Source organism: Podarcis raffonei, chromosome 8 (assembly GCF_027172205.1).
Source record: "Podarcis raffonei isolate rPodRaf1 chromosome 8, rPodRaf1.pri, whole genome shotgun sequence".
In the NCBI taxonomy this organism is placed as follows: Eukaryota; Metazoa; Chordata; class Lepidosauria; order Squamata; family Lacertidae; genus Podarcis; species Podarcis raffonei.
Genome location: NC_070609.1, coordinates 3,345,075 through 3,368,169, shown reverse-complemented (window position 1 = coordinate 3,368,169; position 23,095 = coordinate 3,345,075). Strand labels below are relative to the sequence as shown.

The 23,095-nt window shown below is 47.0% G+C and overlaps 1 protein-coding gene across 4 annotated transcripts in view; it reads left to right on the top strand.

Annotated features, from left to right (window-relative positions):
* Window positions 1-1,284: 1,284 nt before the first annotated feature.
* PAK4 (p21 (RAC1) activated kinase 4) overlaps window positions 1,285-23,095 on the top strand; it is a 78,080-nt gene continuing 56,269 nt past the window's right edge. Inside the window, exons 1-3 of one of the 4 annotated variants that reach the window (XM_053397655.1) lie at window positions 1,293-1,582; window positions 2,980-3,049; window positions 18,197-18,300. In XM_053397655.1, the coding sequence (XP_053253630.1) occupies window positions 1,564-1,582; window positions 2,980-3,049; window positions 18,197-18,300 (193 nt within the window). In that variant the 5' untranslated portion in view covers window positions 1,293-1,563. Of the gene's footprint in view, window positions 3,050-18,196; window positions 18,301-23,095 lie in introns of all 4 variants that reach the window. The other 3 variants (XM_053397660.1, XM_053397654.1, XM_053397658.1) reach the window with 3 other exon arrangements.

The window sequence follows — 23,095 nt, the reverse complement described above, 5'->3', positions numbered from 1 at the left end:
TCTTGGGATGGAGCTTGCATGAACTGACCCCTTTTTCCTATCGTCCATTGAGCAGATGCCTCTAAATCTCCTTCAATTAGCTAGAGTGGAAATGCCTCTAATTGCTGGGAAGTGAAATGCAAGTGAAAATTTAAAAGTGAAGCAAGCGTTGGCCTCTGCCCACCCAGAGACATTTGTGTTTATGCAGGAGGGTGCCAACCAGTCCCCTTTGGTGGATGTGCTTGAAAAGTATCGCCTTTCTCTAAAAGCATATTGATTGGTGGACGTGCTTCCGGAGGCTTTTCTCTTGGCAGAGTTGCTTCTTCTGATTGATACATCTCGTCCAAATGGACAGAGCGCTGGCTTGTAATTCACTTAGGAAGGGCAATTAATACATCTGGTGTGACGATCAAAGCTCTGCTGCAATACTCAGAGCGAGTGTGTTGTTGTGTTGTTTTAGTTACAGACACCAGCAAGCAGGCTTCTCTTTGCCAAACGTGCAGCCCTGGGGATGTTCCACAGTTGCGGGACAGCCGTTGTAAAATTTCCAGGCTGGGAGTGCAGCGAATCCAGGAGGTCCTTATCTAATCTTTTGGCTTGGGACAGAGCTAATTTGGTTTGGGATGGGGGTGTTCCTGTATCATCTGCAAAACCTTTTTTGTTTTTCTTTGAAGTGGAGAGATTCCCCTTTTGGTTGTTTAGGATTTGCACTTCCTACAGCAGCCCACAAGCCACATTCATTCAAGTGTTTGTATGCGGTTCACAGGCACCTGGAGAATCCATTACTGTAACATAATGCAATAATAGTAAACTCAGATCTCTGAGTGCTGGTCCTTGTGTGTCAAAAATGGCACCATCCATGCAAAAGAAGGAGGTACCAGAAGGCTTTGGAATACATGAAGGGCAGGGAGAGGAGGCAAAACAGCCAGTAAGATCTGAGCGTATTCAATGCCATGAGATGCTGGCTCACTGCTTAGAGGCGAGGGAATGGAGTATCCTGGAGCAGGGCATAGCTGGCTAGGGCCCTCAATAGGGACACTCCATACAGCAGTACAGTCATACCTCGGGTTGAATGTGCTTCAGGTTGAGCGCTTTCGGGTTGCACGCTGCAACCCAGAAGTAACGGAGCGCAGAAGCGGCAAAACGCGACATCCGCAGACGTGCTGTCATGTCTTACGTTCCATTCAGGATGCGAACGGGGCTCCGGAACGGATCCCGTTCGCATCCCGAGGTACCACTGTATATTGTTTTCATTCTAGCTCTTATGGTTACAGAAATGTAACTTGAGAAACAGACTTGAGGGAATAGGATCCAGCCCAAGAGCCAAATCCTTATCTCCCCCATGGGCCAAGTGTCTGAAATGTAACTTGTCAGCAGTGGACAATCAATATTTGTATCCTTGTTTTTCAGAAGAGCTCAGAAGGGGTGTTTTAACCTCGCAACAGCCGTGTGACGTAGATTAGCCAAGAGAGTGTCACTTGCCCAGGGCCACCCTTTCTGACTGGCAGCTTAACAGGAGTCTGATTTGGGGTTTTCCTGATCCAAGTTTGGTGCTAGCTACTACAGTAACTGCTACCATCTGTCATGGGATCTCTTGGACCTTGTGAGCTGAGCAAGTGATGGAAGAAATCTGCTCCCAATAAACCCTTGCTCAGAATAAAGAGGCAGTCTGTGTGTTCAGGTAGCTCCTTATCAGGTGCATTTCTGCAGGCTTGTTTACCCAGTCATGGATCAGATACTGTCTCCAGTTAATTGGGGGAACAAATCCTGCCTGCACCAGTAAGGCCTCCCAGGATGTTCCAGTCATGTACCTTACTGAGTGCTGTGTATTGTAGCTCTTTCACAAGGTCACTGGGTTTCTCTACAAAACTGATTTCTATCCACCAGTAGAACTGAGGCTGATACTGATTGTCCCATGATATATATGAGATGGATGACTCAAAATTGTGTTTGTCTAGGTCTGTAGTAAAAGCGAGTCTAGTCTTGTCAGGAGTTGATTGTCTTCCAGCTCATTTTAACCTCTTTTACCCCTTGGACATGCCAACCAAAAGAGAGATTTGTTGCAGGGGTTGTGTCTCATGATAATAACTAATCATGGAAGAAATAGAAAAGCACTCTCAAAATGTTTCACAAAATTGACAAACCCTCCGATGCAAAAAGCAGATCTGTAGCTCTTGGCCCCTTCTGGCAAGCTGACACTGTTGTGTATAATAACTAGCTTGGAACCACTTCAAAGGAGGAGAGGATCTCTCAGCAAGGAAGCAACCAAAGGAGAACCCAGGGAAACTGAAGATGAAACCATTTGTAAACCTGGCAATAGTCCCTAAGGCATGTGGCACAATTGCAAATTCTTCATGAGGGGGAGGGAGAATTATTTGGCTTTGAAATGTTTGCCGTTGGAGTTGCCTCTCTACAAATGGTGAGGGCTAGAAACTTGCTGCTTTAAACAAGATGAGAACTAGAATTCTCAGGGTCTAATGAACCCTGGGGCAAAAGAGCCCTGGCGGGGAGGAGCTGTGATTCTTACTGGGTATCTACAAATTGCCATTTGCTGGAAACCTCCAGCTGCAAGGTTGGAGGGGGAAGAGATGTGATTGACTCTGGCAGCGCAAAAGAATGCTCTCAATACGAAGCACCAAACAAGGCCTGAAAGCTAGCCAAGAAGCAGCTTTCTCTTGCCAGCGAAAACATTAACTAATCCCAGCAACATTTTAAAGAAAATGCTCAACTTCTGGTAACGGAACAAACCTGCTGGATGAATAAATATATTGTTCTTTGCCTCTTACAACTCTGGCTGGGGATAAAAAGACTTGTGGAAATAAGACTCCGGAAGCATCGTTGTTGAGTTCAGGAAGCGGACTGCTTGTAGGCAGTGGGAGGAGAGGGGCCTGGCTATGCACAAGGTGGTCCTGTCTAGTATTACCCCAAAGTTCTGGTCATTCAGACTCCCTGCTGTACTACTGCATTTCCCCAAATCTCCCAATATCCTCTCTTTAAAAGATGCTGCTTGCATTGGCCACGAAGATTTGAATGAAAAATTCTGCTTGAGCATCACTGCTTGTTCTTACGAGTGAGTAACTTCAGAACCAAACCCCTTGCCTATTCTTGATCAGAATATGGTTCGGTCTACTCCACCTTTCCAACTCCTAGCAGTGGCCGGCGAGAAACTTCCGAGCATGTGGTATATTCTGTGGTATATTGCCTCTGCATGAGGAGGCTCTCCTTTGTTGTCACAGGGGGTAGAGCCCCTCCCCTAGGAAATAAGGTGCCAATGTTGGGGGTCTTTTAGTTTGTGGGGAGGAAATTGATAAAGGACATGATAAAATAAAGCATGGTCTGGGGGAAAAGGAAGTTTTCATCTGTCTCATAGTACCAGAGCCCAGGACCATCTGATGCGGAAGCTGAACATTAAAAACATGGAATCTTCTGCCACAAGGTGTAATGACAGCCAGAAAGTTGGATGGCTTTAAAAGGGGTTTAGCCCAGCAGACTACCAAAAACTTTCTTTGAACTGACTGACAATCTGGATTTGATTGACATTTGGAGAGTTAAGAACCCCTTAGGAAGAGAGGGAACATTCTTTTCTGAAGCCCAAATGACATGGACAAGAATTGACCAAATATGGATAACTAGAGGAACGGCACCAAAGGTTCGAAAAGTGGAAATTTGCCCTAAAATCTGCTCCGACCATAATGCTGTGAAAATGGATATGAAGCTAACATCAACCGGCTCCTTCAGATGGAGGATGAATGACACCTTGTTTAGAGACCAAGAGGTTATCAAGAAGGCCCCAAAAAACTTTGAAAGACTATTTTGAGATAAATTTGAACACTAATACTGAAAAAAGAATAATCTGGGACGCAAGTAAAGCAGTTATGAGGGGGTTTCTGATTCAACAGAACGCAATAAAGAAGAGAACCCAAAATGAGAAAAAAGATAACATTTTGGAAAAAATAAAAGAGGGTGAGAAGAAACTAAGAGCGAAACCAAAGTCACAAGAGATTCTGAGAGACATAAAGTTATATCAAGTGCAATATATGAAAATGATGAATCAGGAAATTGAATGGAAAATCAAACCAAAGAGACAAAGGACATTTGAATCGGCTAATAAATGTGGAAAATTGTTAGCCTGGCAAATGAAAAAAAGACAAAAGCTCAATACCATTACTAATTTGGAAGTGGAAGGAAAGAACATTCAGAATCCAGGGGAAATTAGAAACTGTTTCCAGAGGTATTTTAAACAGCTATATACACAAGGGCCACAGAAAGAGTCTGACATAGACCAATTTATAGAAACAAATGGATTACAAAAAATCTCTCAAGAAGATAAGACAATGTTGAACCATAAAATCACAGAACAAGAGATAGAAGGTGCCATTCAGAACATGCAGTTGGGCAAATCTCCAGGGCCGGATGGTTTAACCTCAAAATATTACAAATCTTTGAAAGACTGGCTAATTCAACCACTAAAGGAGGTTTGTAATGAAATTTTGGAGGGGAAAAAAGCACCAGAGTCGTGGAAAGAAGCCTACATCACCCTTATACCGAAAACTGAGTCTGAAAAGACACAACACCAGTCAAGCTTGCAAAAATCTACCATTTGCCCGATAATAAGTGTTGGAAATGTAAGGAGACTGAAGGTACATTCTTTCACCTTTGGTGGACGTGCCCAAGGATTAAGGCTTTCTGGGAGATGATATATAATGAAATGAAAAAGGTACTTAGGTACACCTTTCTGAAGAAACCAGAGGCCTTTCTCCTGGGCATAGTCGGCCAATTGGTGTCAAAGAAGGATAGAACTTTCTTTATGTATGCGACAACAGCAGCAAGAATACTTATTGCAAAGTATTGGAAGACGCAAGACTTACCCACTCTGGAAGAATGGCAGATGAAGTTGATGGATTTCATGGAACTGGCTGAAATGACTGGCAGAATCCGTGACCTGGGAGAAGAGTCGGTGGAAGAAGATTGGAAGAAATTTAAGGACTATTTGCAGAAATATTGTAAAATTATAGAATGTTAATTTGACGTTGGATCGAAAATAAGAGGTGTTAGCAACAAAGTTAAAAAGAATATGTTAAAAATAGATTGACAAAGGATGAAAATATTCATTTATAAATATGTCAAGATAAAGAGTTAAGATAAAGGAAATAGGCCAAGGATTTGCTGAATTGATTAGGTAAATGGGAATACAAAAAGGGGAGGCTGGTGGAAGTAAAGGAAACTAGTAAATGAAGCAAAAGGCATAAAAATGGATCTATTTTTTTCCTATTTTTTTCTTTTCTTTTAATTATGTGTTTTTACTTTTTTGATTATTGTATTTTTCTTTTCTGTATTTTTATTTTTATTTTTCTTTGTAAACTTTTGTCTATTTTTTGTAAAATCTCAATAAATATCTTATAAAAAAATAAAATAAAAGGGGTTTAGCCCAATTTCTGGAGGATAAGGTATGAGCCGCAGTGGCTGTGTTCTGCCTCCACCACCAGGAGTAGGAGGATTCTGAATTCCATTTGATGGGAGTTCCAAGCGGGAAGAGCTGAGGCTGCTCTCAGGCCCTACTTATCACAAGGATCGGGTCAGCCACTGTGGGTAACATGATGCTCGACTAGGTGTAGATGAGACCTCTGCTCCATGAATTTATCTAATTTTTTAAAAGCCGTCTAAATCAGAAGCACTTGCTTCCCTCTTAATGATTTCTCTGTGTGAAATTGTACTTAATATTTTCAACTGTTATATGTATAGCTTATTGTTGTAGGGAGCCCAAGAAGAAAGGGCCCTGCCCTGAGATGCTTACAATCTAAAATTTGACCCCCAGGCATCACCTGCTACCTGGCACCTGCAATTATCGAGGAGGATATTGTTTGGTTTGTTGCTATGTATTTTTGTGGTTTTGTAAAGCACCCTATGAGGGACGCGGGTGGCGCTGTGGGTAAAACCTCAGCGCCTAGGACTTGCCGATCGCATGGTCGGCGGTTCGAATCCCCGCGGCGGGGTGCGCTCCCATTGTTCGGTCCCAGCACCTGCCGACCTAGCAGTTTGAAAGCACACCAGTGCAAGTAGATAAATAGGGACCGCTTACCAGCGGGAAGGTAAACGGCGTTCCGTGTGCTGCGCTGGCTCGCCAGATGCAGCTTGTCACGCTGGCCACGTGACCCGGAAGTGTCTGCGGACAGCGCTGGCTCCCGGCCTCTAGAGTGAGATGAGCGCACAACCCTAGAGTCTGGCAGGACTGGCCCGTACGGGCAGGGGTACCTTTACCTTTACTAAAGCACCCTATGATCCTTCAGATGTCCTCTAAATGTCAGATAGTTTTTTATTTCTTTGACATCTGATGGGAGGGCGTTCCACAGGGCAGGCACCACTACTGAGAAGGCCCTCTGCCTGGTTCCCTGTAACTTTGCTTCTCGCAGTGAGGGAACCACCAGAGGTCCCTCGGAGCTGGACCTCAGTGTCTGGGCAGAACGATGGGGGTGGAGATGCTCCTTCAGGTATACTGGGCTGATGCCGTTTAGGGCTTTAAAGTTCAGCCCCAACACTTTGAATTGTGCTCGGAAATGTACTGGGAGCCAATGTAGGTGTAACCAAGTGCAGCCTGTATGTGAAAAAAGTCTGCTTTTTTAAAAGTCTTCCTGTTGAAACCTTGCTACTTGATTTTTGTCTTCTTTCAAATGAAAAATTTCATGGTTTTGAGTGGAAAGGAAAAGACGGGGGGGGGGAGGCGGAAGAGATATTTTTACATCTGAGTTGGAAGCCTCGCTCTTTTGCAGAGCCTTATGGTCTAATTTTGAGTGCCTGAAGAACATATGGAAGACTGTCTCTTTGAACCTCTATGCTCGAGAGGGGGGGGGAGTCTCCCATCTGTTCAGTGTACAGTTTGATGCGTTCATAGACTGGACAGGGTGGAAGCCTCTTGCCTGTGCCCTTTGTGCTATTCACAATTTCATGGATGCATATTGATAATGTGGTGGTGTGGGCAGAGCCAGGCACCTCAAAATCTGATCCCTGGAAGCTTTAATTATTATTTTTTAAGGCTTGTGCTGCAAGGTGCCTAAGTTTAATTCTATCACCTTAAAAAGCCACTTCTGGTGTCTAGGAATAATTTTAGCTCACATATATATATATATATTTAGAGTGATGTTGAACTTGAATGGCATTACTTTGGTGACTTACAGATGCAAATAGCCTGACATGTGGAAATGTGATAATTGGGCAGGGGAAGTAGACACAAGACAGATGGGGAGCCTGTTGTCTTAACACTGCAGGAGAAAAACGTAGCGTGGCTGCAATTTTAAGGCAGCGAACTCTGAATTGATTAAAAATGGAAGTACTCTGAGAATCCATTAGACTGTCTGTTGGTATGCCTGTACTTCCAACAATTTAAAGCCGCATTTTCTGCCAGAACGGCACTTGGAGTGACATGCAACATGGCAATGAAATAAAGCAGTAATAAAAAATTCACAAAACACCAACATAATCCTAAAAGCCAAAGACAGATAGATGAAGCAGCAGCAGCAGTTAAGAACAGGGCACAGTCAGCCAGAAGGAATTCTTGAAAAAGAAGAAATGTTTTTGCCAGCTGTTGAACGGACAACAAGGAAAGATTTCCTGGGGAAGCAGCCTCTGCAGATGGAGTGGCACCACAACTGTATATGTTGAGCCCCTGTGTCTTCCAGCCACCCCAAATGTCTCTCTTGTCAGTCTGAGAGAACGGGGCGGGATGTATGGGAGCAGGTGCTTCCTAAGGTACTCAGGACCCCGGCCATTTAGGACTTCAAAGCTCAAAACCTGCATATTAGATTACATCCAGGAGCAAATAAGCAGCCAGTGAAGCTTCCCTCTGAAAATCAGATAGTGTCCATACATGGCTTGTAAAACCTCAAGGCAGGTCTGAGGCTGGATGTGCTTGTGCAAGCTCTAATCGCCAGACCAAGCCCCACCTCCACATAACTTAACGGATCTGTGTTACAGGTGAGAGCCAAGTTATCCTTTGACACTCTTGAGTAATTTATCTTCCATGGGCTTTCAGGGGCTGGGAGAACGGGCAAGTTCGGGGTGGTGGTGGGGCTCAGTGAACTTGTCCGCTGCCTCCACTTTTGCCTGTTAGTGCGTCTCTGATCTCCTCTAGCCTGGTTTGTTGGGGGTCCTCTTCCAGGGAATTTCGAAGGTCTGCTCTGAGCATCCATTATGGCACTGAGTCAGTGCCGGGCTCCAGTAGCATGGCAGCCAGGTTTGAGCTCTGCGATCTGCTGGGATGCATTTTGAGAATTCTCTTCTAATGGTAAGCGGTAGAAAAATATTATTAAGTTAACTAAACGAACTGTATAGATTACATACCCCTAGCCTCTTCTTCTAGATGCTGTAGGTCTTGAAGCCAATTGGGGATCAGGCGGTTTTGTGAATGGATCCCCCAAATCCAAGGTCTCATTGCTGACTCTCTCTCTCCTCCACCCGCCCTGCAATGGTGTGGGCAGCACTGGAATGTTAATGGCTTGCCCATTTCTACCGTGAATGACTTTTTTGTTGCCGTTGTGCAAGAAATTTCCTGGCTACCCAACCTTGCCTCTTGCCCTCGAGTTCAACTGCACCTGCGTCTCTTAATAAAAGCAGATTTTCTCTGGCACGGAGGAATGTGCACAGTGGAGTCAGGCAGTCTGCTTTTGAAAAACAACCACTGTGCATCGTCCTTGTGCAGCCGATATCTCCCGGCAGTTCTCCCAGCTTGCGCAAGGCTTTGCTCAGGATTTGGGCCTTGCTTTTCTCCAAGGTTTCCATAATTGTTAAGATGGAAGCTTTAACTGTGCTCTTCTTCCTCCATCCCTCCCCCCCCTTTTTTTCTCTCCAGGCTTAATGGGAACACACTCATTCAGGAAAGAAAAGAGAGGCAATTTCTGAGCGCTTTGCTGATTTGGCTAATCCCAGATAGCTAATTCTCTTGTATGGGCCCAGTGAGGCAGGCTGCTGCGTAAGTCCCAAACACAGCTCAGCAGCAGCATTTGTACACCCGCATTGGGGGGGAAAAATCTTTGTGCTGCTTTGCTTTCCTCCAAGGAAGAAAACCTCTGCTTTTTGCTGGCACCTGCTCCCTTTATGTGGCTTTAATGGGAGATTTCAGAACTAGGGCTGCTGCAGAGAGGATATTAGGGGGGCAGGAACCCCCAGCTCTCAGGGCCTTAGACTTCCATAATCCCACCCTTCTCATATTCCTCACCTTGTTGTTCTTTAACCCTTTGAGTTAGCTCCTTGAAATAGCTGTGGTGTTCTGGTAATTGGTGAAGCGCAGTGCAGCCTCCGTTCCCTTAAGAAGATTCCAAAAAGACAGACAGCTGTGTTGATCTATTATTTTGCTGACACCCACAGAGCAGGAGCACTGAGCAGAAGGCCCAGTTTATTAGAATCAGCCCAGCTGCATTCCTGAGCGTGATTCCCAGGGAGGGAGCGCCATTGATCTCAGAGGTGTTGACTTCTGGCTGAATCGGGTCAACTTGTAAAACACCGTGAGCTTTAACAAAAGATACTCAGCCAGCTGAATTTCAGTCTCTAGCTTTTAACTGGAATTGCAGACCATCTTCCGAATAATTAATACTGTTTGAAATGCTGGTGCGAAGTTAGGAGCTGCATCAGATAAACGGAATGGATCCGACCTCTTTGTGATTGGTGTCTTCATTCTCAGGCTGCTTCTGTGCTAATTTGTCTGTCTGTCGTGCAATTAAACTGAAAAGTTTCATTACCCCTTTATTTGCTTCCCAGTAACTGTAGTTCTTGTGCAGGTGAGTTTATTGTTCCTGCTCTAGATAAAAGCCCAGAAGGAGCTGCACTTCTCTGTATTTCCCCTCCTCCACTTCACTAGTGGTTGAAGCACCATCTCTTGTGCAAGCTGCTCTTGGAAATAAAATGCTGTAGAGGGGGAACGCCTTCTCTTCGAGCCAGTTGCATCTGAGAGATGCACACTTATGCCCAGGAACTGCAGAGGAAAAGGAAGCTCAAACCTCCCTCTCATGTGATTAAAGGTACAGTGGTACCTTGGGTTACATACGCTTCAGGTTACATACGCTTCAGGTTACAGACTCCGCTAACCCAGAAATAGTGCTTCAGGTTAAGAACTTGGTTCAGGATGAGAACGGAAATCGGGCTCTGGCAGCGCGGCAGCAGCAGGAGGCCCCATTAGCTAAAGTGGTGCTTCAGGTTAAGAATAGTTTCAGGATAAGAACAGACCTCCGGAACGAATTAAGTACTTAACCCGAGGTACCACTGTAAAGGTAAAGGGACCCCTGACAGTTAAGTCCAGTCATGAACGACTCTGCGGTTGCGGCGCTCATCTCGCTTTACAGGCTGAGGGAGCTGGCGTTTGTCCGCTTCTGCAGACAGTTTTCCGGGTCATGGGGTCAGCATGACTAAGCTGCTTCTGGTGAAACCAAAGCAGCGCATGGAAACGCCGTTTACCTTCCCACCGGAGCGGTACCTATTTATCTACTTGCAGTGTGTGCTTTTGAACTGCTAGGTTGGCAGGAGCAGGGACCGAGCAACGGGAGCTCACCCCGTCGTAGGGATTTGAACCGCCGACCTTTCGATTGGCGAACCCAAGCGGCACAGTGGTTTACCACACAGCGCCACCCGCGTCCCTCTCATGTGATTAGTCTGCTGCATATATCTTCATGTTCCTCGTTTATTTTACCACGCCAGTTGCCTCCCCTCCCCCCTTTCACGTTCCTGCCACAGAGGTCTGCGTGCCCATGGTGAACTTGCCAGCATTGCTACATCCTTGACCTTTTCTCCTTGGCTTTGTCCCAGAGAACCAAAGACAAGTGTTTGGGAAACTTTATTCTCCTGTGTGGTGCTATCTGCATACAGGCACAGGGTGGAATGCAACGGTTGTCTCATCTTGCTGATGGGAGTCCGACAGGGAGAGGTGTGTAATCTGTCAGCCTGTTAAATGGAATTTTCGAGTCCGGTGGAGAAAGAGAAGAGCAGAGGCCCAATCGCCGAAGCAAGGTACCTCTTCCAGGTGTGTGGCTTCATGGTTAGGCCCAGGGCAAGAGCCTCACACAGAAGTGAGCTGCATACGCAAGTGAACCAGAGGGCCAGTGTGGTGCAGTGGTTAGAGTGTCGGACTAGGATCTGGGAGACCATGGTTCAAACCCACCCCCCATTAGGCCAAGACACTCATTGGGTGTGACCTTAGGCCAGTCACTGCTTCTCAGCCTAACCTACCTCACAGGGTGGGGATTAAATGGGGCAGAATTGTGAGCTCATTAGAGGAGAAGATTGGGATATATGATGTTGTTGTCGTTTAGTCGTGTCCGCCTCTTCGTGACCCCATGGACCAGAGCACATCAGGCACTCCTGTCTTCCACTGCCTCCCACAGTTTGGTCAAACTCATGCTGGTCGCTTCAAGAACACTGTCCCACCATCTCGTCCTCTGTCACCCCCTTCTCCTTGTGCCCTCCATCTTTCCCAACATCAGGGTCTTTTCCAGGGAGTCTTCTCTTCTCATGAGGTGGCCAAAGTCTTGGAGCCTCAGCTTCAGGATCTGTCCTTCCAGTGAGCACTCAGGGCTGATTTCCTTCAGAATGGATAGGTTGGATCTTCTTGCAGTCCATGGGACTCTCAAGTGTCTCATCCAGCACCAGAATTCAAAAGCATCCATTCTTCGGCGATCAGCCTTCTTGATGGTCCAGCTCTCACTTCCATACATCACTACTGGGAAAACCATAGCTTTTACTATATATACAATATAAACTTGTGAATTGTGTGTGGTCCTAATAGTGCTGCTTGTTTGCCCCTCTTGCTCTTAATCCAGATAACTAGGAAGTCTCTGGAAATTCCAGAAACCTCCTCGCTCTCAGCTTCATGCTAATCCACTGCTGGAGTGCACAGAGTTCCTAGGAATTTTCCTGTGCTTGAGATGCTTCAGTTGTTGCCTCGTTTCTGTGTTTCCCTTCCTTTGTTTACATTGTGCTTTGAAAAGTAATGAGGGTTTTGAATGTTGGGGACATGTTTGAATGAGCAAACTCTGGCAGACTCTTTCTGACATAGCCAGCCTTGCAGGAGGGAACTTGGAGTATTTAGAGTGAAAATGACAAGGCAATTGTCAGGAATTACTTTAATGGGTAGAAATTAGTTTTAAATTATTCGCATTATAAATAGCTGGTATCGTAGTTCTTGGCTCTGAAGCAAGCAAGATGGAATGATGTGTCACAGAAAGGAAAGGTTGTGATTAATAAAACGAATCTTAGTTAAACTAGCACAAAACACACACACACACACACAGAGAGAGAAAAGCTTGGTAAATCAATTAGATTCATCCATTTCCCTACAGATCTGCCTCTAAGTCATTCTAAAGGAGTTGGCTGAGACTTGCAGAGCTTTTTGGGATGGGGGTGAGAGAAGATGATCAAGTACAGTGGTGCCTCGCAAGACGAACGCCTCGCAAAACGAAAAACTCGCAAGACGAAAGAGTTTTCCGTTTTTGAGTCGTTCCGCAAGACGAATTTCCCTATGGGCTTGCTTCGCAAGAAGAAAGCCCATAGGGAAATCTCCGGGGACCTCTTTTAAATGCTGGCGGTGGGGAGCAAAGCCTTTCGCCCCCCTCCGGCCTTCAGAAGAGGTCCAGGAAGGCCGGCGGGGGCCGAAAGGCTTTGCTCCCCACCGCCAGCATTTTAAAAGCAGTCCGGGATAGCAGGGAAGCGCGCTGCGGTTTCCCGCTATCCCAGACCGCTTTTAAAATGCTGGCCATCGGGAGCAAAGACTTTTGCCCCCCGTCGGCCTTCCCGGGATAGCGGAGAAGCGCAGCGCGTTTCTCCGCTATCCCGACGGCTTTTGAAGGCAGGCGGGGGGGGGGGGAGAGCAAAGACTTTGGCCCACCGCCGGCCTTCAGTCGGGAGGAAAGCCCTCCTGTCCCCAGAGCTTGCGGGGTGGGAGGTGGGGAGAAGGGCTTTTCTTCCCACCGCCAGCCTTCAGAACAGCCTTCTGAAGGCTGGCGGTGGGAAGAAAAGCCCTTCTCCCCCCCCCAGCCTTCAGAAAAGGTCGGGGGACAGACTGTCCCCGGACCTGGTCTGAAGGCGGTTTCCCTAGGAACGCATTGATTGATTTTCAATGCATTCCTATGGGAAACCGTGCTTCGCAAGACGAAAAACTCGCAAGAAGAAAAAACTTGCGGAACGAATTATTTTCGTCTTGTGAGGCACCACTGTATTAGGCTGCATCTTTTAAATATATATTGACACCTGCTTTACAGAGGGAAGTAGGGGAGAGGTGACGCTTCCTAGCTTTTCTGTAGTGGGGAGGTGCCATTCTCTAGTGGAGAGGTTGTCCCAGCGCCATCGTGGTTAAGATGAGCAACAGGCGAGGAAAGGGAGGAGTTGTTTAGCAGCAGAACCTTCCCCTTAGACTCACTTAGATATTTTTAAAGTAATGGGTATGCTTCCCGCTAATGAAGATGAGTAGCAATTGCTGTGAGTTCCACCAAACTGTCCTTCCCTCCCATCCCACGTGTGTGTTTTTAGCAGGGGAAATATGCTGTAATTTTGGTAATGATGTAAAGAGCTAATTAAGGGTCTTGCTCAATCAACTAGCAGCTTAATTACCACCAAATAGTAATCGCTTGCGGAAGCGCTGCTGCCGCCACAAGCCCTGTGACATTTATGGTTCTGCACCTGAGGGCATTGTGCAAAATGGGGAAAGGACACCCCCCCCCTTTTAAAAGGCCCGTCGCAACTGGGATTTCTGGAGGTGGTGGGAGGAATCTGCTGAGGATTGTGATTCCTTAAACATCCAGATCTTCCCTTTCCTCTGGGGAGTGCACAGGGTGGCCTAGATGAGCCTCCTACAGGGAGGTCTGCTATTCATGCACCACTCAGACTGTCTTAGCCCCCACAAGGCGCCTTCTGACCACCTCTTTGGCCATTCAAAGCGAAACAGCAAACCCCTGTAAGGTGGGGGAGTGAGTTTTCCTTGCATATTTCCCTTGTCTTCAAATATTCCTCCCTGGGCCACTGCTCACTGGCAGAAGGTCCCGGCTTCCACCCTCAACATTTTCCAGGAGGGCTGGGTCAGGCTCCTGTCTGAAACCCTGGACTGCTGATGCAGGCGGTGTGTAGACAATGCAGATTTAACTGGACCAGCGGCCTGACTGTGTACAATGCAACTTCCTGTCTGGCTTGTCTAACCTGACAGCACCACTGCTGTTTGTGTGTGGAGGGCTGGCACGGCATTTCCGTGGCTCAGCCTTGACTCCCAGTTCCTGTGGCCCCAGGGAAGGCTTTGCGCCTGGTGTCTCCACCAGAGGCATCCCTGCCACAAGGGAAGGTGAGATGGTCACCTCCAGTGGTCAATTTTGGGTGGCCGAGTGAGGGAGAGGGACTTGACCCAGGGCGCAGTGTTGGGTTTTCATTTCCATGCTGCCTCAAAACAGCTGGATCGCATTCTGTGTTTTAAATGATGTGCTCTGTCCCACTCAAGCCCCCTAAAGAACAGCCTTCTGGCAGTTCCATTGCTGCATGAAGCCAAGTTACAGGGAACCAGGCAGAGGGCCTTCTCGGTACAGTGGTACCTCGGGTTAAGTACTTAATTCGTTCCGGAGGTCCGTTCTTAACCTGAAACTGTTCTTAACCTGAAGCACCACTTTAGCTCATGGGGCCTCCTGCTGCCGCTGGAGCATGATTTCTGTTCTCATCCTGAAGCAAAGTTTTTAACCCGAGGTACTATTTCTGGGTTAGCGGAGTCTGTAACCTGAAGCGTATGTAACCCGAGGTACCACTGTAGTGGCGCCCGCCCTGTGGAACTTCCTCCTACCAGATGTCAAAGAGAAAAACAACTACCAGACTTTTAGAAGACATCTGAAGGCAGCCCTGTTTAGGGAAGCTTTTAATGTTTAACTGACTATTGTACAGTGGTACCTCGGGTTATGTACTTAATTCGTTCCGGAGGTCCATTCTTAACCTGAAACTGTTCTTAACCTGAAGCACCACTCTAGCTAATTGGGCCTCCTGCTGCTGCCACGCCGCTGGAGCACAATTTCTGTTCTCATCCTGAAGCAAAGTTCTTAACCCGAGGTAATATTTCTGGGTTAGCAGAGTCTGTAACCTGAAGCGTATGTAACCCGAGGTACCACTGTATTTTAATATTTTGTGGGAAGCTTCCCAGAGTGGCTGGGGAAACCCAGCCAGATGGGTGGGGCATAAATTTATTATTAATTAATTAATTGATTAATTATTATAAAATGCCATAGACTGGTCCTGAAGGCCACGTGACTGCTGAAGCGCTGGTCCCCAGAGTGCAGCAGCTGGCCTGCTCTTGAGGTGGGATAGCTGGAGAGGCCTGTGTCAGATCTCTCTGCATTCCTGGCATGCCTGCTGGTCCCCCTGCCTCCCTCCTCTGCCCCCTTTCCTTTGAAGGCTGCTCAGGCGCTGACTGCAACTGGCCGGAGCCTCCTGCATCTCTCAGAGCTGCAGTCCATGCAGAGGCTTGTGTGTGTGCTGAGAGATGATAGACCTCTTGTTGCCCTCCCTCCTTGTTTAATGCCTGCATCTACCCATTTGCCTTCTGGGCATGCTAATCCCTAGAGCATGGGGAGGCAAACTAAGGCCCCAGGGCCGGATCCGGCCCAATCACCTTCTAAATCTGGCCTGCGGACGGTCTGGGAATCAGCGTGTTTTTACATGAGTAGAATGTGTCCTTTTATTTAAAATGCATCTCTGGGTTGTTTGTGGGGCATAGAAATTCGTTCCCCCCCCCAAAAGAAAATATAGTCCGGCCCCCCACAAGGTCTGAGGGACAGTGGACCGGCCCCCTGCTGAAAACATTTGCTGACCCCTGCCCTAGAAAGAGGGATGAAATCAGAGGGTGCCTGACTCTTTGAGAGGGAGGGAAGTGAGTGCATTCAGCTGGACCAGCAATGTCCAGAAGTCCAGTTTGGCACAGACCCATTCTGAGCTTGGCTTTTCCAAGGTCTCTCTCTGGTGTCCTGATGGCAAAAGCTCTGGGGCAGAATATTTCAGTGCCTCTTGAGTGAAGCTGGCAGCCAGACTCTTAGTGTCTGATAGTTCTCAGATATGACTAATAGAGAGTCGCTCTCCTGGCAGCAGATGTGAGGGATTTCATAGGTCACTTTGCACACTCTTATCTGGTTACAGGGGAAAGAGTTTCCGCTGGTAAGAGAGGAGGCCCATTGGGAACGCTTCTGAGGCCAGTGGGTTTGAATGGGCAGAGCCAGCTGAACCTTGAAGCTCACAGGGAGCCGGGTGCAAATCACTATTCAGTTCAAACTATATTTGAGGATATATCAGACATGTTCTGGCCTGTGGGAAGCAATAATTTCTTCTAGAGCTCTTATCTTACATCAGAAGAGCCGGCTGGCCCATCTAGTCCGTTATCCTGTTCTAACAATGGCTGACAAAATGCTCATGGTAAGCCCAAAAGCAGAACCCAAGCACAAGAGCCTTTTCCCTTCCTGGGGTTTCCAGCAACTGCTATTTGGAAGCTTGAACTGTGAAGGCAGAGCATAGTCACCATGGCAAATAGCTATCAATAGCCCTCCTCATCATTTGTCTCAATCTTTTAGAGCCATCTAGGTTGGCGCCCATCACTGTCTCCTGTGCAAGTGAGTTCCATAGTTTAACAATCTTCAGCTGGTGTGTCTGGACCCCTTACTGGGTCAGGTGGGTCGCAACAGGAGCACCAGCCCCGTTCAAAGGTGGAGCCCTGGGTTTGAAAAGGTTGAAGACCACTGGTCTAGAGAGCTGTTAGGAAAGGTCTTGTAAGCAGGATGGGAATGAGTAGTGAGGTGAGGTGAGAATATTCTCTGCTAGAAACTTCTGCAGAGAATATTCTCTGCAAACTGTAAATTCTAATGTAAGAACAAGTGTCAGGGGCTCAGGAGCAGAAGCACAAGGGAGAGAGGAAATGGAGAGCGAAGGGGAAGAATCCGAGGGCAGCGTAGGGGAGTATGACAGTGACCCGAGAGATTCCATGAGCTTCTCCAGCGAATCAGAAGATTCCCAGAAGGGGGCGCCGATGGTCAGGGCAAGGGGGGTCCCAGAGGGGACGCACCAGAAACAAGGGGCCAGCGGGGACTCCCAAAGCAGCAGCGGGAGATCAGGACCAGCTTCCCCACCAGAGCATAGTGGGGGGGAAGAGTCACATGTGTCAGGACCAGCGTCTCCTCCAGCGGGGAGAGAAGATGAGTTAGGGCTGACCACGCCTCCATCGGAGAGTGGGGGAACGGAGGGGAGGTCAGTTCCAGCTAGCCTCCCCGAAGGGGGAAGCAGTGACAGCAGCAGTGTAAAGGTCAGGAGGAAGGTTGCCGGCTGGGCGCGCGCGCCAAGTTCGAATGTACAGGCGCGCGGGACAGCAGAAAACCCGGATTGGGAACCAGGTCCTAAAGCCCGCCGGAGGGAGGGGGAAGACTCAGGGGACTCAGCGTCAGAAGAGTCTAGGAAGGGCAAGACCCCGACGGACAGGCGGAACCAGAGGAGGAGAGAGCAAAGGAAGAGGTGGAGCAAGGCTAGAGTCTTAAACTGGTGTCTGGGGGGAGGAGATTCAGACGGAGCTTCGGCGGTCTAGAGTTTGAGACGTAGAGCTGCACGCTGCGGCTGTGAAAGCGAAACTGAACTTCAATAAAGACTTTCGTACTTAACAACGAACCGGCGTTGGTCCTTTGTGAGCTGGGACCTCGGGCAGCTCTGACAACAAGTTTTACAACACACATTAAAAAAATCTAGTAAATAATAAGTCAAGCTGTGATATTGACAGTGTAAGTAATGAAAAATGATTTTTTTGATCCAGTTACATTACTGGGCATTGTGTCATTCACCATTGGCAGTCGGCAACATAATCAGAATTCAAAGTTGATGGTGAGTATACGGGTTAGTGGCAGGCTTAGTGATTAACATGAGACATTCACGTTGAATTTTCAATTTCAAGTTTGGTGCAAAAAACCAAAGAATGTGAATTCACTGCATTGCCCCATTGAATAGAAGTATCTGTACAGTTTTCGGTTGCCATCTGAGCAGGTTTACCAATGGATAAACATGTATATTAACTAATTATACCATTTTCAGTGCATTAAAATTATATTTAAAATGAATATTCTCCTATTTTAAATGAAAATTCTCTAATATTCTCATTAATCGAGAATCTTCTTGAGAATATTCTCCAAAAGATTATTCTCGAGAATTTAACCTCCCTGGTAATGAGGTCTCCCTTTTTTACATCTTGCAGATATGACTTAAACAAACCTAAGGGCAAGTGGACCAGCAAGGCGTTGTGGATTCACTGGCATCTTCAGCTATCCCACCTCAAGAGCAGGCAGGCTAGTTGCCCAGGTTCGTAAGGCCCACAGTTGCAGAAATTGCAGCTCTGTTCAGGACTTTCTTTTGACCCCCTCTTCCACCCCACCCCCCACCATAACATGGAATGACAAATACCAGGGGTGGCTCTCCAGGCGGTGATGGACTCCCAGTAGCCCCCGTCCACCACAACCAGTGGCTCCGGATAATGAGAATGGTAGTCCAACAATATCTGGAGAGGCACGGTTTCGCTATTCCTGCCATATGCCAACAGTTGTGTGGGGGAGGGGAGCCAAGATAACGCCTTTAAACCCTTTTAATTTTTACTTTCCTGTCGGGGGTGGCTCTGACGGGTTGTGATGTTCTTTATTAATGAGCACTTTGGAATCCTTTGGTGTCAAGTACATCTTTGTAGAATTGGGTAGGAAGTCGCTTGAGGAATGTGAGGAAGCCCAGGCCTGTGAAGCTTCAGCCTCTGCTTGTTAATGTCACAGGGAAGCCTTTATCTCTGACTTCCCCCCCGCACGATGTGCCGGCTTTCCCATCACAAATATTTCTGTTTGGCTGATTAAAAACAGATGTGCGATGTGTGGTGGACGCCTGGGAGAAGCGGGAGAAGCGTAATGATACCATTCTGTGAAAAGATCAGTGAGAGGACTTCTGTCAAGGGGTTTCAGGGGAGTGACAAAGTATTTGGAAAGTTATAGAGCAGCGATGGCTGCAGCCCTTGGATGTCTTTAGAGGTTGAGTCGTAATTTCTCCTTCAGGCCTTGAATGCAGTCCACCAAGCCCTGTCAAATGAGTGGCAGGTTTTCAGAAAAGGTGATATATGTTTTGAGTTTTGGGGTAGAGACAATGGTTCACAAGAAGCTCTTGTGTGCATAATAGGTAAAGGTAAAGGGACCCCTGACCATTACGTCCAGTTGTGGCCGACTCTGGGGTTGCGGCGCTCATCTCGCTTTACTGGCCGAAGGAGCCAGTGTACAGCTTTCAGGTCATGTGGCCAGCATGACTAAGCCGCATCTGGCGAACCAGAGCAGCGCACGGAAACGCCGTTTACCTTCCCACCGGAGTGGTACCTATTTATCTACTTGCACTTTGACGTGCTTTCGAACTGCTAGGTTGGCAGAAGCAGGGACCGAGCAACAGGAGCTCACCCCGTCGCGGGGATTCGAACCGCCGACCTTCTGATCGGCAAGCCCTAGGCTCTGTGGTTTAACCCACAGCGCCACCCGCATCCCACCCGCTACCCGTGTGCATAATAATAATAATAATAATAATTCTGTACTTTGATCCTGCCATAGTTCATTTCTGGGTTCACCATCTATGGTTGACTCGAAACAAGCTGCGTTGCAGAGAACCTGTGTGAAGGCCACATATATGTTGCTTCCCCTTCACCCTTATCGTCTCCTCCCCCGGAATCATCTCAAACCAGGGGTATGTTTTGAAGCATCACCGCAAAGCTCCTCATGTGCCCTGAGATCTGGGCTGCAGCTAATCACTGCTTCCTCTCTTTCACATCTTGGCTTTTATGTGTGAATTCATTATGCAAGGTTTCTTTCTTTGTTTTTTAAGTCTGTGTCAATTTATTTCAGAGGAAATCTTGAGATTTTTCAAAGGAGCAGGCTTGCAGATGGTTGGCGCTTTTCCATTTTTAAATGGTTAATTTCAAATCTCTTTCATTTTTATTAGAAATGCGCTACTTTCCCCAGTCTTACCTGATCCGGCGCCGGATGCCTGTTTGCCATGTTTATGAAAGACACATTTAGTTTGGATATATTTCCTTTTCACCACAATGTTTTCCAGTTTGGGTCAGTGTTAGAAACTCAGATATATAAGTTGGAGCCAAAAGGCTCTGTAAACCAAGGTTACAGTCGCCAAAATGGAATGTCTAGTTGCCATTTTGGGGCAAGAGGGCTCTCAAGTCTTATTTTTCAAATGATGGACTGACTGTGATTAATTATCAGTAAAACATCTGTCTAGTTCAGATGACAACCTTGAGCTAGGTTAAGGCCTTTGAGAACTGAAAGAAGAAAAGTCCCTTGATCCAGGGATAGTGGTACCTCTGTTTAAGAACAGTCCGGTTTAAGAACAATTTGGTTTACAAACTCCACAAAACCAGAAATAGTATCTTGGTTTGAGAACTTTACCTAGGTCTAAGAACGGAATCCGAACGGTGGAAGGGCACTGGTGGCGGGAGGCCTTATTAGGGAAAGCGCGGCTCGGTTTAAGAACGGTTTTGGTTTAAGAACGGACTTCCGGAAAGGATTAAGTTGGTAAACCAAGGTTCCACTGTATTGGCTTATTCTGACTTCTTTTTCTTAATGGTGACATGGACCATTCATAACGCAAGAATATTCTTCACAATTGTGAGCAGGGCAGTGGGGTGGGGTAAGGGAAGGCAAGCGATAACAATTAACTATAGCGTTGTTCACTGCTCCTGCTCAGGCTGCACAGAGAATGAATTTTTGGTTCCTGAAATTGATTCTGATTGTGCAGAAAAATATAACGGATAAATAATGCTGTGGTATTAGTGTGTGAAAACAGTCAAGATAAAAGGATCTCCAGGCAGGCACCTCCAGGGGGTGGAGATGTCAGGCACCATCCTGGCATCCAGGCACCTTCACTCGGTCGCAAGTGACTGATCACCAGGTGCAAAATGTGCCCGGTGCCTGGCTAATTTCGAACACTGGTTTGGGTTCAAGCAGGCTCCGTGAATAGTAAAACAGGATAATAGTAAAAGCTATGGTAAATAGTAAAATAGTAAAAGCTATGGTTTTCCCAGTAGTGATGTATGGAAGTGAGAGCTGGACCATAAAGAAGGCTGATCGCCGAAGAATTGATGCTTTTGAATTATGGTGCTGGAGGAGACTCTTGAGAGTCCCATGGACTGCAAGAAGATCAAACGTATCCATTCTGAAGGAAATCAGCCCTGAGTGCTCACTGGAAGGACAGATCGTGAAGCTGAGGCTCCAATACTTTGGCCACCTCATGAGAAGAGAAGACTCCCTGGAAAAGACCCTGATGTTGGGAAAGATGGAGGGCACAAGGAGAAGGGGACGACAGAGGATGAGATGGTTGGATGGTGTTCTTGAAGCTACCAGCATGAGTTTGATCAAACTGCGGGAGGCAGTGGAGGACAGAAGTGCCTGGCGTGCTCTGGTCCATGGGGTCACGAAGAGTCGGACACGACTAAACGACTAAACAACAACAACAAGGCTCCGTGAAGACCCACCTAGGCAGGCTGCTGCCGCGTCTGCCTGAATTGCTTTCAGGCAGGTCTTTCAGTTTATCTGCTCAAGCAGCGAGAGGAGGCCAGCTAAATGGAGAGCTCTTGCACAGCAAAGCTGGTAGGGGAACAGCTGGAGAGACTAAATTAAGCTTAGGAGGCATGCAAACAACCTGCAGGGGGAAAAGTCTGTTTTCTGAACAGTCTTCCCTCCATCCCTGCCAGTGATCTTTCTGTGTCCTGAAATGCTTTCGCTGCATGACCCAACTCGACAGGGTTGAATGGTTTCTGCTGTTCGTTTTTAACTGTTCCTGTTTCATTTAGGTTTAAAATTTGTATTTAGCTTTTCCAAAATACCAGGTTGAGCTCGAAGTGGCTCGTAATAGCATTAAAAATGAGCAAACATCACTATCGCTAGGCTGAAGACGCAATGGTGTACAAATAAGGCCAAAGGAAACAAGCTCATGAGATAGTTAATACAATCTCAAAGAGATCCAGAAATGGCTGCTGGGCACCAGCCCTCCACCAGTTAAAGGGGCTTCTATACCCACTACATGAGCACAATTGCAGGCAGTAGTCACTGAAAATGCAAAGGTCGCCGTTTCACGCCATTCCCACGAGGAAGGTAGGACTTGGTTTCAATCTCATTTCTGCTGGTGGAGACCCTTAGGGACTTGGTATCACTCTGAGAACAGAATCTTTCTCAGGAGGTCGGAAGGGGGAAAGAAAGAACCCACAACCTCCGTGTTGTCCAGTGAAAGGATAGATTTCGCGCGCACCCCCAGCACAATTAGTGCTTAGCGGTATGGTCTGCTGCCAGACTGCATTAAAATCATCATTACAGCAAATTCCTCTTGGAAGCCATCGAGAGACTAAGATTGATTATACGTAAATGAAAAGGGACTTTGATTTCATTTGTGATTGCTTTATTGCTTAGAAAAATCCTACGTTGCCGTTGGGAGTTTTGTCCAGGTTGGCATGACCTTGTAGGAGGTGAATTGTCACTGTGTTTTGTTTTTTTCTAACAACAACAACAACAACAACTTGGAAGCTGACCTTGACTTGTCCTTGAACAGAACCTGCTTCAAAGGCAAAGTCCAGTTTCTTGTTGGCAAAAAGTGGTTTGGTTTTGAAGTCCTTTCTCTGTGTGTCTCCCAGAGGAATGGCTAACGCCGGCGCTTCGTGATACATGCCCCTCATTTGACTGGAGGAACACACTTGTGTGGCATGGCGCATCTTTCGGCTACTTGCTTCTCTGACTGGTGCTAACAGCTCCTAATTGTTTGGGGTTTAATTAGAACCGTCTTCAGTGAGAACATTCTAATTAAGCCCAATGTATAAAGAGACCTAAGGGTGGAAGCCCTTTTAAAACACATGAGGGCTTCCGGATTGACCTTCCTTGGTACTGTGTACTGTTCCAAATGCCTGTGCAGTGAGCTCAAATGAGCCCAAAGCGAAATCCTTCCTCCTTGCCCTTTCTGCCATCGCTAGGGGCCCCTGTGCCTTTTTCTGTGATTCTTGTGCAGTAGGGAATTAGCTACTGCACAACTTGAAAGAGAGCTGGAGCAATCCTTGGGGTCAAATCGGTTGCTTCTTGATTCG